This window comes from Pseudorasbora parva, chromosome 4 (genome assembly GCF_024679245.1).
Source record: "Pseudorasbora parva isolate DD20220531a chromosome 4, ASM2467924v1, whole genome shotgun sequence".
Lineage (NCBI taxonomy): Eukaryota > Metazoa > Chordata > Actinopteri > Cypriniformes > Gobionidae > Pseudorasbora > Pseudorasbora parva.
The window spans coordinates 2486977-2501327 of record NC_090175.1 but is presented as its reverse complement, the minus strand read 5'-3'; the positions used below and the strand labels follow the sequence as shown (position 1 = coordinate 2501327).

The following is a 14351-nucleotide window of genomic DNA, read 5'->3' as shown; positions in this document are numbered from 1 at the left end:
AATGCCTTCAATATTAGAAAGTTTCCATTCTTTGACATACCGTACCTCTCTTCACCTGCTTTACAATTGGACTATTCAGAGAAGGCAGTAAAACTCAATTATGATCAGCTGAACAAAGAGGAGGAAAAGACAGAGACCCGTAAGCTCCCGGAATCAGGCCATAACATCTGCCCAAGACTTTATCAGTGCGTTTAGCTCATGCAATATATTGATGACAGGCTTTTAGATTTTTGTGCATAATACACTGGTTAAAATAAAAATAAATGTAGGTGCATCTGGGGATAAAATATACAGTTTGTCCAGGATGTTTTTAGAGCCTCAAAAGCCACATCAAATCTGGCATGTGGATGTTTATATACTACAATAAAAAAACAGCTAATGGAAAAGGAATAAGTTTTCGAATTGTTGCTGTATTACACCAACTTTCCTTAATATAAATACACACACCTCCTCTGCATCTCTTCCCCATTGTATGCTTGTCTCTGTCCAGCCGGATAGGTGTTTCGAAATCCTTAATTCGTAAGGTGCTATCATAAACTGAGTCATCCAGCCAAGTTTTGGGAAATACCACCATATACGTTTATCTGTATTTATGCATAAAAGTTTGTGAAGCGAGCATTCATTGCCTAGGAGTATTTCAGACAGTGGGGTGAATCTTTGAGCTTTCTTTAGTCTGCTTCAAACTCCTCCTTGATTCTCTGATTAACCCAATCAATGCTACTAAAAAGGTACTGAATAATTGACAACTGGGTCATTGAATTAAAGAAAAGTAATGTACACCTTTTGTGATAATGCTACGACTCAAGTGCTTAGCAGGTAGCAATTCTACACTATAAATGTTTCAAATACAGTCTGTTTCAACATTCATCAATGCATTTAACAGTATAGCAGCTGTTCAGTCAGAAAAACGATGATATAAAGACTTTCAATTACTGTAGCTGCCTGATGTCCTGATTATGTTGTGTTTAGTTTGCTCTTTATGGAGATTGGTAATTATTATATGTATGTATTTTCAGCTATAATAGTTGTCTATTTCTGTAAGGTAAAGAAAAAACAGCATATCTAAAACTCTATAAGAAGATATGAGAAGGAGACACAGCTTCTAAGATGAGTCTCAATAAGAAGATGAAGGTGAGGGGCACTGCAGCCTCTCCAGATCCCAGCTGTGTGTCTATGAAGAGTAACAATTCCATGGATTTCCCCCCTTATCTCAATGATGGAGCAGTGACCTCTGAACTTGGGTAAAACTAAACACTTATATTAAACAGATCTCATTAAGATCATTAATATATAGGTTTGGTGAACTCTTTGTTTTGATTATGGGCCTGACTGATTGTAATGACATTTGTAGTCTTTTTTGTTTTGTTTGTTTTTTTAATTTAACATCAATTTTTATTGATTAGTCTTGGTAGTTGTAATTTTCAATGCAAAGCTGCACTGGTGCTAACAAATTGATCTGGTGCAAATAATTCTTCTATTTTTTTTATTGTGATGCTCAGCAGTGAGAGGGAGGATCTAATCCAGGTTCAGTCCGGATGTGGAGTTTGTAAGCAGATTTTGAAAGATCCGGTCTCTATCCCCTGTGGACACAGTTTCTGCAGACAATGCATCAATTTCTACTGGGAACAGTCCAGACCGTCAGAAGAGTCTGACTGTCCTCAGTGCAGAAAAAGACCTAGAAAACACAGCGAAATGAGAGAATCCAGTTCTGCTGGCTCTGCTCACTGTTACCCACAAGCATCCCTTCTGGAGGAGACCGGAGACCTGCAGAAACCAGAAGATGATGAACTACAGAGAGTCAAAGACCAGCACAAAACAAGCATGAAGAAGAAGTACGAGATATTGTTTGAGGGAAACAAACTTCAAAAAAATCAAACCCTCCTGAACAGGATCTACACACAGCTCTACATCATAGAGGGAGAGAGAGAAGAAGTGAATGAAGAACATGAGGTTTTACAGATGGAGAAAACAGCCAGAACACAACACTCACAAGACACTCCAATCTACTGCAATGACATATTTAAAGCCTCACCTGAACCAGGACGTGAGAATGAGCAGATCAAGACTGTTCTGACTAAAGGCATCGCTGGAATCGGAAAAACCGTCTCTGTGCAGAAGTTCATTCTGGACTGGGCCGAGGGAAAAGCCAATCAGGATGTAGATTTCATGTTTGTGCTTCCATTTCGAGAGCTGAACTTGATCCGAGATCATCAGTACAGTCTTCACAGACTTCTGCTGGACTTTCATCCTGAACTTCAAGATCTGGACTCAAAGATGTATGAGAAGTGTAAAGTTGTGTTGATCTTTGATGGTCTGGATGAAAGCAGAATCACACTGATGTTTTCAGACACTCAGGAAGTTTCTGATGTGACTGAGACTTCATCAGTGGGAGTGTTGATGTCAAACCTCATGAAAGGAGAACTGCTTCCCTCAGCTCTCATCTGGATCACCTCCAGACCAGCAGCAGCCAATCAGATCCCCGCCCAATACATCAACCGTTTGACAGAGATTCAGGGATTCAATGAGCCTCAGAAGGAGGAATATTTCAGGAAGAGAAACAGTGATGAGCATCAAGCCAGCAGAATCATCTCACACATCAGAAGAGCAAGAAGCCTCCACATCATGTGCCACATACCCGTCTTCTGCTGGATCTCATCCACTGTGCTTCAGAAGCTCCTGAAAGAAGATCTGAGTGCAGAAATCCCTCAAACTCTGACTGAAATGTACATCCACTTCCTGCTTATTCAGATCAACATGAGAAATCAGAAGTATGTAGAGAGAGAACAAGAGAAACCCCTGCAGTCCAACAGAGAAGTGATTGTAAAACTTGCTGAAGTGGCTTTCAATCAGCTGATGAAGGGCAATGTGATGTTCTATGAGGAGGACCTGAGAGAGAGCGGCATAGACGTCACTGACGCCGCAGTGTATTCTGGGATCTGCACTGAGATCTTTAAGGAGGAATCTGTGATTCATCAGAGGAAAGTCTACAGCTTCATTCATCTGAGCGTTCAGGAGTTTCTTGCTGCTTTCTATGTGTTTTACCATTATGTAATGAAAAATTTTGACACATTGCAGTTTACTGATGTACTGCAAAATCTGCTTAGAGGAGCAGTAGATAAAGCCATTGAGAGTCAGAATGGACATCTGGATCTGTTCCTGCGGTTCCTGCTGGGCATCTCACTGGAGTCCAATCAGAGACTCTTACAGGATCTACTGACACACACAGAGAACAGCTCAGAGAGCATCAGGAGAACCACACAGTACATTAAAAAGAAGATCAAAGATGGACATGAACTCTCCACTGAAAGATCCATCAATCTGTTCCTCTGTCTGCTGGAAGTCAAAGATCAGACTCTGTCCAGAGAGATTCAGGAGTTTGTGAAATCAGACAAACACTCAGAGAAGAAACTCTCTCCTGCTCACTGCTCAACAATCGCCTACATGCTTCAGATGTCAGAGGAGGTGCTGGATGAGCTGGACCTCAAGAAATACAACACATCAGATGAGGGTAGAAGAAGACTGATACCAGCTGTGATCAACTGCACAAAAGCCATGTGAGTGTTTAGTCATGTATTACATAGAAGAGTTGCTGAATATAACTACAATGGTTGTGAAAACATACATTTTTTGCTTATGTTTGGAATATTAAAGCTGAATTTTTAAATCATATTTGTAGAATGTACATAGCAAAACCCCCAGAGTTAAATTAACTCTCCTCAGTGTTTATTGGACTGCACACTAAAGAGTGTTAAAAGGTAATACGAAAAATAAGTGATTAATTGCATGATGATTTGCCATTGGTTATGAACACTTCATGATAATGAGCAGAATCACTGAAGGAAAGAGTCCTTTAGCTTTAGTTGTGCTCTTGATCCTTGACTTTATAAACAATAGATTTTTTTTCTGATTGCTTTAATTTTGTTTATAAAACAAAATTAGAACTTAAACTTGCCTATAGAACTTAAGAACTTAAACTTGCCTCCAGTGGACTATTGGTTACACACAAGAAATGTGTTCTCTGATTTTATGGGTTTGTTAATTTTACATTATTGATTACAGCATCCCTGTGAGTTTACAGCATGAGCACAAAAAAGTTTGCAACAATCTCATTTTATTAGAGACACATGTACTCACAAAGGCACACACACATAGACACAGACATGAACGCACACACATGACTAGAATAACAGATCAGCTTTAAATATCACAAAAGAAGCTACTAAAAAGCACACAGGAAAAATAAATGAAAATAGTAAATAATAAAATAAATTACTAAGACAATTCAGCTATTAATTTATTCACGTCACAATGCATGCTGGGAGCCATTAATGAGTTTTGATTGGTGCCGTTGGTCACCGTTGTTGAGATTCATATACTGACTCCTCATGTTTAAATGACAGAGCGAGTCAAACCTTTCTGATCTGAAATCCCTCTTATTATTTTGAAAATTCCAACACCTACGCTGTAGAATCACTTGGCTGCTGTAATCAATATATTACATTTTAGAAATTGGGCTCTAAATGAGATCAGTGATTCAGTTCAAATTCACAATATTGTTATACCAAAACATTACCAACAACACTGATCAGCTTTATCATTTTGTCTTGAACTCAGTTATACCAGCCAAACAAAATGTATTATAAAGTCAAGGATCAAGAGCCCAACTAAAGTAAACTCTAATCACCATAATGGTGCCATACAAATAGTGACTCTTTCCTTGAGTGCAGAATCAAAACAAACTCTGAGGAGAGTTGATTTATCGCTGGGGTTTTTGCTGTGTAGTTAAGAATGTAATTCTCTTGACTTTCAGTTTTGATGGCTGTAATCTCCTCGGCCAGTCCTGTGAAATTGTGCCATCAGTTCTTCAGTCCTCAAACTGTGTGCTGAGAGAGCTGGACCTGAGTAACAATGACCTGCATGATTCAGGAGTAAAGCTGCTCTCTAATGGACTGAAGAGTCCAAACTGTCAGCTGGAGATACTGAGGTGTGTAAGAACATATGTACGATAATGTATAGTCAGCTGGATATAATGTTTATTTGTCTGATGTTGTATGTCTGTAGGTTGTCTGGGTGTATGGTGACAGAAGAAGGCTGTGGTTATTTGTCTTCAGCTCTGAGTTCAAACCCCTTACACCTGAGAGAGATGGATCTGAGCTACAATCACTTAGGACAATCAGAAGTCAAGATGCTTGAGAAACTCAATGACCCAAACTGCTCACTGCAAATACTCAAGTATGTTTCCCAAGCAATTTAAATTAACACTCCTCAGTGTTTATATGAGACCAAACCAAGAGTGTTATAAGTAACACTGAAATAGTTTTGAAATTAATTAGTTAATTAAGTGATTAATTGAGTAATGATTGAGAGCAATAATAATGAACATCTGATGATAATGAGCAGAAATAGTGAAGCAAAAAGAACAGGAACAACAACTGACTTTAGCCACAGCTTTAGATTATATCAACTGAAGATAAAGAAGACATGTGCATGGTAATAATGTACTCAACAATATATTTCAAATCAGTAACAAAATCTCTGGTCAACTGTCATATAAATGTTTTCTGTGATGCTCAAATTGCATAAAAAAGCTCATATTTCAGGTTGCTCCAGCTAACATGCGAGTGCATTCTCAAGTGCGTCATGTTTCTATGGCAATCCGAGCTTCCGCAGTGACTGTAATGACTTTATTTACAATGTTATCATTATTGAAAATTATTTATTTTGAAGTCACCATTATGGTGATCAGTGTTTGCTTTAGTAAGGCAGTTTGACTTCACTTTTTACTAATCTATTTCTCTGGCTGCTGTATTTTTGGCTATGTCATGTCAAGAACATTAAGAGAAAATATGATCAGATGATACTTGATAATAAAGATGTAATCATCATGCAGTAGTCTCATTTACTGATATTATTCAGTCTAGTTTCTGATTTATATATATATATATATATATATATATATATATATATATATATATATATATATATATACATACATACATACATACACACTGTTGTTTGCTTTTCTCTTTTAAATTATGACCTATAAAGTCATAATGTGTGATCTCTATTACACCAGTATTGACAGTATAAAATAAAACAACATTAGATACCCACTTTTTTTTCAGTAATCATATTAAAGATAATTTTCATCATAAAGAAACTTCTTTATGATGAAAGTTATATAATCTTATCTTTTTTATATAATTTTCCAACAAAAAATGTTATTGATAAACACTGTTAAAGAGAGTCAAGAGCCCAACTATAATTCACATTATAGATTCACTGTCAATCACTGATTCTGCTCATTATCATCAGCTGTTTATCATTAATGCTCAATCATCACTCAATTAATCACTTAATTAACTAATTAATTTCAACACTGCTTTAGTGTTTCTTATAGCACTCTGTGTGTGGACTGAGGACCTGTCCACACGAACACAGCTATTTTTAAAACGCAGCTTTTTCTACGCGGTTTGGCTTCTGATCCACACGCAATACGCTGTACCCGATTACTGAAACCAGACTTTTTTTTGAAAACTCCAGGATGAAGATTTTTAGAAACTCCGGTTGCAGCATTGTCGTTTAGATGGTGAAATGTTCACTGTCCTGTCCTTTGTTTTTTTTACATCAAATTGTGCACCGTTATCATTGTTTACATGAGTCGAGTCTACACAATGACAGCTGTCCTAGCTTCTAATAACCCTTTTAACAGGCTTATCACGTTACAGTTATACAGATACATGCGTGGTTATCTCATTGTATTACAGAACAGAGGCGCCAGAATGCAATTATACTAAATAGTAAGGCAAGTGTGTGAAGCTATTACAATCCACTTGGGCTCTACCCTAGCCTGGATGCCAGCCAAATTTAGCCCCGCCCACAAAATGTTTAGGTCGGGCAGTTCGGTCTGGCCTCGCTCCATAGAGGAGTAATCATCCCTGAACAGAAACTGACAAATGAAATCACCAGGGCGGGCTTTAGACGATGACGGACAGATGATCAACAGTACCGTAATCATCACGTCATCAAAGGGGCTTGGGTTATATTTGTTCAAATCCTAAACGGAGAGCTTGTTTGTATCTGCATCACCTTCACTATTTCTCTCAGAAATGATGATCATGTTGGGTAAGTACTTTTACAACACCAGCAAAGATCGTTTATTCCAGCCCGATTCCAGCACGCGTGCAGACAGGATTGCCAAGTTTTTAAAACAACTACTAGCCCTAAACAATAGCTTCTCGGGGGGTTCTCCTGGGGAAAAATGGCATTTGGAGGGTAAAATGTGTGTTCCCTATATCGAGGGAACTCAACACTGCGTCGTCGAGTGACGACACTCTGGGAACGCCCCCAGCGTGACGGCTCTGAAGTATGAATGAAATCAGCCACCAATCCGATTGGTGCAACGTCGTGACGTAACCGGCGACGGCGTACACGGAAGCTATAAGAAGGCGCCGCCCCAAACAACAGACAGTCTTTGCTCTTCAGCGAGGCGCTCTGTGTGAATATTGTTTGTCTATTTACTGTTGTCTGTCTGAATATCAGTCCCTTTTTCGAATAAGCATGGCAAGCGAGCAATTTAGAAGGTGTGTTCATCCGTGCCCGCGCTTTATCACGGGCTCGGACACACACCAGCTGTGTGTGCAGTGTCTCGGAGCGCAGCACGCTCAGGCGGCGCTTGAGGGTGCCGCCTGCAGCGAGTGTGAGAGGCTGCCGCTCCGGGTGCTGCGCTCACGGCTGGCCGTCTTCACCGAAGGCGGTCAGGCTCGCGAGCCTCGTGGGTCTGGTCCCGCGTCTGTTGAGGCAGCGCGGCGGCGTAGATCCTGGGGCTCACAACTGGATCTCGCGACGGGAGGCGGGCATGCTGAGGCATCTTCCCAATCCTCGTCCGATGATTCAGACGCTCTTCCGCCTCGTGAGGAAGCCCGCGCTGCGGCTTCTTCCCACGAGGTTGATAACCCAGTGCTGATGCTGTCTGATTCCGAGGGATCAGATCAGTTCAGCCTGGAGGCGGGCGGAGTGCAGGTGAATTCACCTCTTCACTCTCCCGCTCAAGAAGAGCTGGTGGACGTGCTGACACGTGCTGTGGCCAAACTCAGTATCGACTGGCCACAGGAAGAGGTGGAAGTCCAGCCTGTGAGCAGGTTGGATGGACGCTTCTTCAAAAAGCGTGCTCAGCCGCCACGCAGGGGCTTGCCGTTTTTCCCGGATTTGCATAACGAGTTGTGCAAATCATGGGGAAAACCATACTCGTCGCGCCTATCGACACCCCCAGTTCTCGACTTCGGGTGTGTCGTGGGCGCGGCTGAGGCTGGTTATGGGACGCTGCCTCGCGTCGAGGAGGCGTTAGCGAGCTATCTGTCTCCCGAGGCAGCAGCGTCCCTGAAAGCCCCTGTCCTGCCCACCAAGCCATGCAGGGACACGTCGTCCCTGGTGGGCAGGGCATATCGAGCGGCCGGTAGAGCTGGTAGTTGCCTGCACACCATGGCGGTACTGCAGGCATACCAAGCTGAGCTCCTCAAAGAGCTAGATGAGGGAGAGGGTCCGTCTCCGGACGATATTACAGAGCTGCGGAAAGCTACCGACTTGTCTCTCCGCGTCACCAAAGAGACGGCCCGTGCTATCGGCCGCTCTATGGCTGGCATGGTGTGCGTGGAGAGGCACCTGTGGTTAAACCTGTCGGGGATGAAGGAGAAGGAGAAATCCTTCCTTCTGGATTCCCCGATAGCTCCTGTGGGTCTCTTCGGCGATGCAGTCAATAGCGTTGTCGAGAGATTCCAGGAGGTGAGGAAACAGTCGGCGGCTTTCCGGCAGTATCTCCCTCGCCGCCAGGGGCCTCCTGTAGCCAGCAGGGAGGTCTCTGGTGGCCAGTCCCGGCCCTCCACCAGCGCCCACAGACAGGCGCAAAAGGAGAGCGTCGCTTCCCGCGCCCCTCCCGAGGGAGCCTGGCAAAGGAGGCGACGTTCTCGCCAGAAGTCTTCTAAGCCGAAGGGCGACTTGAGGGAAGTCCTTCAGGCGAAGAAGGCTTCTGGCAAGCGGTCCTAGCTGCGGCAGGATCGCTCAGAGCTGGCCCTCCCGGGGGCGGACGACCGAGGTCGTTCCGAGCCCGCAGCTCTGGGGAAATCGATGTTGTGTTCCCGCCGTTAACAACGCTTCGGGCCTCATCGGTTTCCCGCGTACGTGCGCCGTCCCAGCCGCCTCGAAATCGACCTGCGGCGGGGCAGCGAATGTGTGCGCACACCGAAAATCCTCCCCGACTAAGCTCTGCCGGGTGGCCGCTTCAGGGGGTCGGGCAGGGGGTTCGGTGGGTACCAGAGACCAGCCTCGAGAGGCTGGTTCCCCTAGTAGAATATATCGGCGCATGGATGTGCCTCCCGAATATTTCTGCTTGGGTCCTGAGTACAGTGGGAAGGGGGTACAGATTGCAGTTCAGAGTTCCACCACCGAAGTTCAGCGGGGTGGTCTGGACTGTGGTCCCCCCGGCCCAGAGGCAGGTTATGGAACAAGAAGTGCAGTCTCTGCTGGTCAAGGGGGCGATAGAGAAAATCCCTCCGCCAGACAGGGAGTCGGGCTTTTACAGCCGTTATTTCATTGTTCCCAAAAAGGGTGGAGGCTTACGTCCAATATTAGATCTGAGGTACTTGAATCGGTCTCTGAGGAGATTCAGGTTCAAGATGCTCACAATTCAAATGATCGTGAATCTGATCCAGTTCGAGGACTGGTTCGTCACGATAGATCTAAAGGACGCATATTTTCATGTCTCCATCCTTCCTGCCCACAGGAAGTTCCTGAGGTTCGCTTTCGGGGGCGAAGCGTACCAATATCGGGTGCTTCCTTTCGGTCTAGCTCTTTCCCCTCGCACCTTCACGAAGTGCATGGATGCAGCTCTGGCCCCTATGAGGCTGCAGGGCATCCGTGTGCTGAATTACATCGACGACTGGCTCATTATGGCAAAGTCGCGCGAGATGGCGATTCGGCATCGAGATGTCGTTTTAGCCCATCTCAGGTGCTTGGGGCTGAGACTGAACACGGCCAAGAGCGTGTTGATACCCGTCCAGAGGACCACGTTCCTCGGGGTGGTATGGGACTCAACCTCGATGCGGGCGAGCATGTCTCCCGCACGGGTGGGTTCTATACTGGCGGAGGTCTCAGGGGTGAAGCTAGGCCACAGCCGCACTGTGAAGCAGTTTCAGAGACTGCTGGGACTCATGGCAGCAGCATCCAACGTAATTCCGTTGGGTCTGCTATACATGAGGCCCCTCCAGTGGTGGCTAGGAACCAAGGGGTTTTCCTCGAGGGGAAAACCTTTCCGTATGATCAGGGTAACGCGCAGATGCCTTCGTTCCCTCGTTATATGGAAGGATCCGAGGTTCCTGTCCCAAGGGCCTGTGTTAGGAGCGTTATGTTGCAGGAAGATCCTTTCAACAGACGCCTCTCTCACGGGCTGGGGCGCGGTCATGGAAGGCCGGTTCATGAGGGGTTCATGGGGACCCCAACATTCCTCCTGGCACATAAATTGCTTGGAAATGTTGGCGGTTTACAAAGCTTTGAGGAGCTTTCTCCCAGACCTTCACGGCCACCATGTCCTGATACGATCCGACAATACGTCGGTGGTATCGTATCTCAATCACCAGGGGGGTCTGAGGTCACGCCCACTATGCAGGTTGGCGCTTCAGATCCTCCTGTGGTCCCAGGGGAAACTGTCGTCTCTCAGAGCGATGTATGTCCCAGGGGACCAGAACCAGGGAGCAGATGTCCTGTCGAGGCAGGGGCTGAGGCCCGGGGAGTGGCGGCTCCACCCAGAGGTGGTGGAGGCCATGTGCAAGAGGTTCGGCCCAGTGGAAGTGGATCTGTTTGCTTCCGTAGAAACGACCCACTGCCCACTGTGGTTCAGCCTCAGGCCTCCGGCCCCGTTGGGGCTGGATGCCATGACACAGACGTGGCCGAGGCAGCGTCTGTACGCATTTCCCCCGATCGTTCTGCTCCCGGGAGTTCTAGAGCGAGTCCGCCGGGAGGGCGTCAGCCTCCTATTAGTGGCACCCCGGTGGCCGTCCCGAGCTTGGTTCTCCGACATTGTGGCACTTCTAGACGGAACCCCGTGGCAGGTCCCTCTGAGGAGGGACTTGCTGTCTCAGGCAGGGGGTGTGATTTTCCACCCCAGGCCAGAGTTGTGGAACCTCTGGGTCTGGCCTCTGAGGGGGCACAGTACCTAGAGGAGGGTCTGCCACAAGAGGTCGTTGAGACCATTCTCAGCTCTAGGGCTCCCTCTACGAGGAAACTGTATAGCCTAAAGTGGAATGTCTTCACTAGCTGGTGTAGAGAAAGGGGGGTGGACCCAGTTGACTGCGCAGTCACTTCAGTACTGGAGTTCCTCCAAGACCGTTTCTCCGCTGGTTTGACCCCATCCACTCTGAAGGTGTATGTGGCAGCCATAGGGGCTTTCCACTCGCCTTTGGAAGGGGGCCCTTTGGGTAGACACCACTTGGTTGTGCGTTTTCTCCGTGGGGCTAGGAGATTGAGGCCTGCGGCTCATCCCAGAGTCCCGGCTTGGGACCTGGCAGTGGTTCTGGAAGGGTTGGCTGAGGCCCCCTTCGAACCGTTGGAGTCGGCTGAGGCGAGAAATCTGACCCTGAAGGTAGCATTTCTCCTCGCCATCACTTCTCTGAGGAGAGTGGGGGACCTCCAGGCATTGGCGGTCACGCCTACTTGCTTGGAGTTTGCCCCGGGCGGGGTGAAAGCTATCTTGCATCCCAGACCGGGTTACGTGCCCAAGGTCCCATCTTCAGGGATGGGGTCAGTATTTCTTCAGGCTTTTCATCCTCCGCCTCACGCGACGGCAGAGGAAGCTAGGCTGCACCTGCTCTGCCCGGTTAGGGCATTGAGGATCTATCTAGACAGGTCGGCTCAATGGAGGAAATCGGACCAGCTTCTGGTGTGCTTTGGCCCCCCTAAGAAAGGGTTGCCTGCGGCGAGACAGACTATTAGTAACTGGATCGTGCAGGCGATAGCCACGGCTTATCGGGTGCGCAATATGCCTTCACCCATGGCCGTGAGGGCTCACTCTACGAGGGGCTTGGCCTCCTCGGTGGCCCTCCTTTCGGGAGCCTCACTTATTGAGATATGTGAGGCGGCGGGTTGGGCTAATCCACACACCTTTATAAGATTTTATAAGCTGGACCTCCCGGCTACGCCGGGTGCTAGAGTGCTTGCGTCCTGAGTGTGCCTGGGCTCCAGCTTCACACCAGGATGGGCGTGTCTCGGTGTGGCATAGTGGGTATTGACGTTCCCAGAGTGTCGTCACTCGACGACGCAGTGTTGAGTTCCCTCGATATAGGGAACGTCTCGGGTTACTATTGTAACCCTTGTTCCCTGAGAGGGAACGAGACACTGCGTCTCGTCGCCACACCTACACGTAGAGCGCTCGCTTCATCGCAAAGGCTGTCTGTTGTTTGGGGCGGCGCCTTCTTATAGCTTCCGTGTACGCCGTCGCCGGTTACGTCACGACGTTGCACCAATCGGATTGGTGGCTGATTTCATTCATACTTCAAAGCCGTCACGCTGGGGGCGTTCCCAGAGTGTCGTCACTCGACGACGCAGTGTCTCGTTCCCTCTCAGGGAACAAGGGTTACAATAGTAACCCGAGACGTTATTTTGGCACGGTTGCCTGCTAAAATTCACACTCATGGGTCTCACATAATAGTCGCTTCAACCTGGGACATAGGGACTTGCAACACAGTGCAGTTGATCTCTGTTGACATTTGACAATGCGTCGCTTCGTTGCTCTGATTGGTTGTTGGTCTATCCAACTGATGTCTTTCCTGGTTCGGTTGAACCGCGCCCCATAATCACAGCCCAATGGAGCAGTTTCAGACTCATATTCTGACTAGAATTGAGTATGACCACATCAGGCTAACTCTACCCCTGTGTAACATTACCTGTCACTGAGTCCAAAGTAAAGGAACTTGTAGAAGGGTTTCACCGAGCCCATGGCATTCCTCAGTGCATTGGTGCCGTGGATGGGGCCCATGTGGAAATCAGGCAGCCAATCATAGCGTGTTTTTGTGTTTTCATCTGGACGTGATTGTTTTTTCGGAGGAGGAAAAACTCCGGCTTTAAAAATACCTGTGTACGTGTAGGCCTGAGCAGAGTTCATTTAATACTAGGAAATTTGTTGTGTAGTTTTATATATTAGTTAAAGAGTTACTGAATGCAAATAATATACAAATAAATATTAAATCACTTGTTTTTTGATTATATGCACATATATGCATATAGTATAATTCCTTCTGGCTCATTTGGATGTTCACTAATAGACTGAAGGTGAGTATGTATTCAAATTACTCACTATTTGTTTTGTCTGTTTGTTTGTGTGTTTTAGTTTGGATCATGGAGGGCCCTTCAGGATCAAACCAGGACTACGGAAATGTAGGTTCTTTCTCTGACACAGACATTTAATGAATACAACTGAGATTAATATACTTTTTTAATCTCTTTTTTTTGTTAAGATGCCTGTGATCTCACACTGGATCCAAACACAGCGAACACTCAACTCATTATTTCTGAGGGGGGCAGCAAAGTCACATACGTGGAAGAGAAGCAGCCGTATCCTGATCATCCAGAGAGATTTGCTGATATTCCTCAGGTTCTGTGTCGAGAGAGTCTGACTGGACGCTGTTACTGGGAGGTTAAATGGGGCTCTTGGGCTCGTATAGCAGTGGTGTCTAAAGGAATCAGCAGGAAAGAAGCGACTGTCAGTAAGTTTGGATACAATGACAAATCCTGGTGTATTTTCTGCACTTGTGATGGTTTCACTGTCTGGCATAATAATCTGTGCAATAACATACCAACCCTTGCACCAAAATCTAAAAGAGTAGGAGTGTATGTGGACGTGCCGGCCGGCACTCTGTCCTTCTACAGCGTCTCTGACACACACACACTCACACACTTGCACTCATTCAAAACCACATTCACTGAACCCATCTATGCTGGGTTTAAGGTTTTTGAGTCTGAACTGTCTCTGTGTTATATGTAAAAACAAACACATACTTGCAAAACGTAGACTGCTTACAGATGTAATAGAGTACAGTTGTAACAATGAATATTTCCCTTCTCATGGGATAAGTTGCACACGGTCAATTGTATATGGTGGTTGAGGAGAGATCCCTGACATGAGTGTGAAGCGCTTTGGGTGTACAGTTGTACATTTGAAAGCGCTATATAAATGCCTCATTCATTCATTCATATGTACATTCACATTGGCATGGACACAGTTCTCATAAAGTAATTTTGTTATGATAAAAGCATCTAAAATCCCATATTTATTCTGCCCAGGTTGCATGGCTACATGTCACTAA

At 45.9% G+C, this 14351-nt stretch overlaps 1 protein-coding gene across 2 annotated transcripts; it reads left to right on the top strand.

The window, feature by feature from the left end:
• Positions 1-1107: 1107 nt before the first annotated feature.
• On the top strand, positions 1108-14029 carry LOC137072666 (NLR family CARD domain-containing protein 3-like). 2 transcript variants are annotated; one of them, XM_067440570.1, is made up of 6 exons: positions 1108-1237; positions 1718-3554; positions 4811-4984; positions 5062-5232; positions 13376-13422; positions 13503-14029. In XM_067440570.1, exons 1-6 carry the CDS (start codon positions 1108-1110, stop codon positions 14027-14029), a joined length of 2886 nt encoding a protein of 961 aa, XP_067296671.1. The 2 variants fall into 2 exon arrangements, with proteins under 2 accessions (XP_067296671.1, XP_067296670.1); XM_067440569.1 differs by lacking the exon at positions 1108-1237 and adding an exon at positions 1492-1705 and having other exon boundaries at positions 1781-3554.
• The last annotated feature ends 322 nt before the right edge of the window (positions 14030-14351 follow it).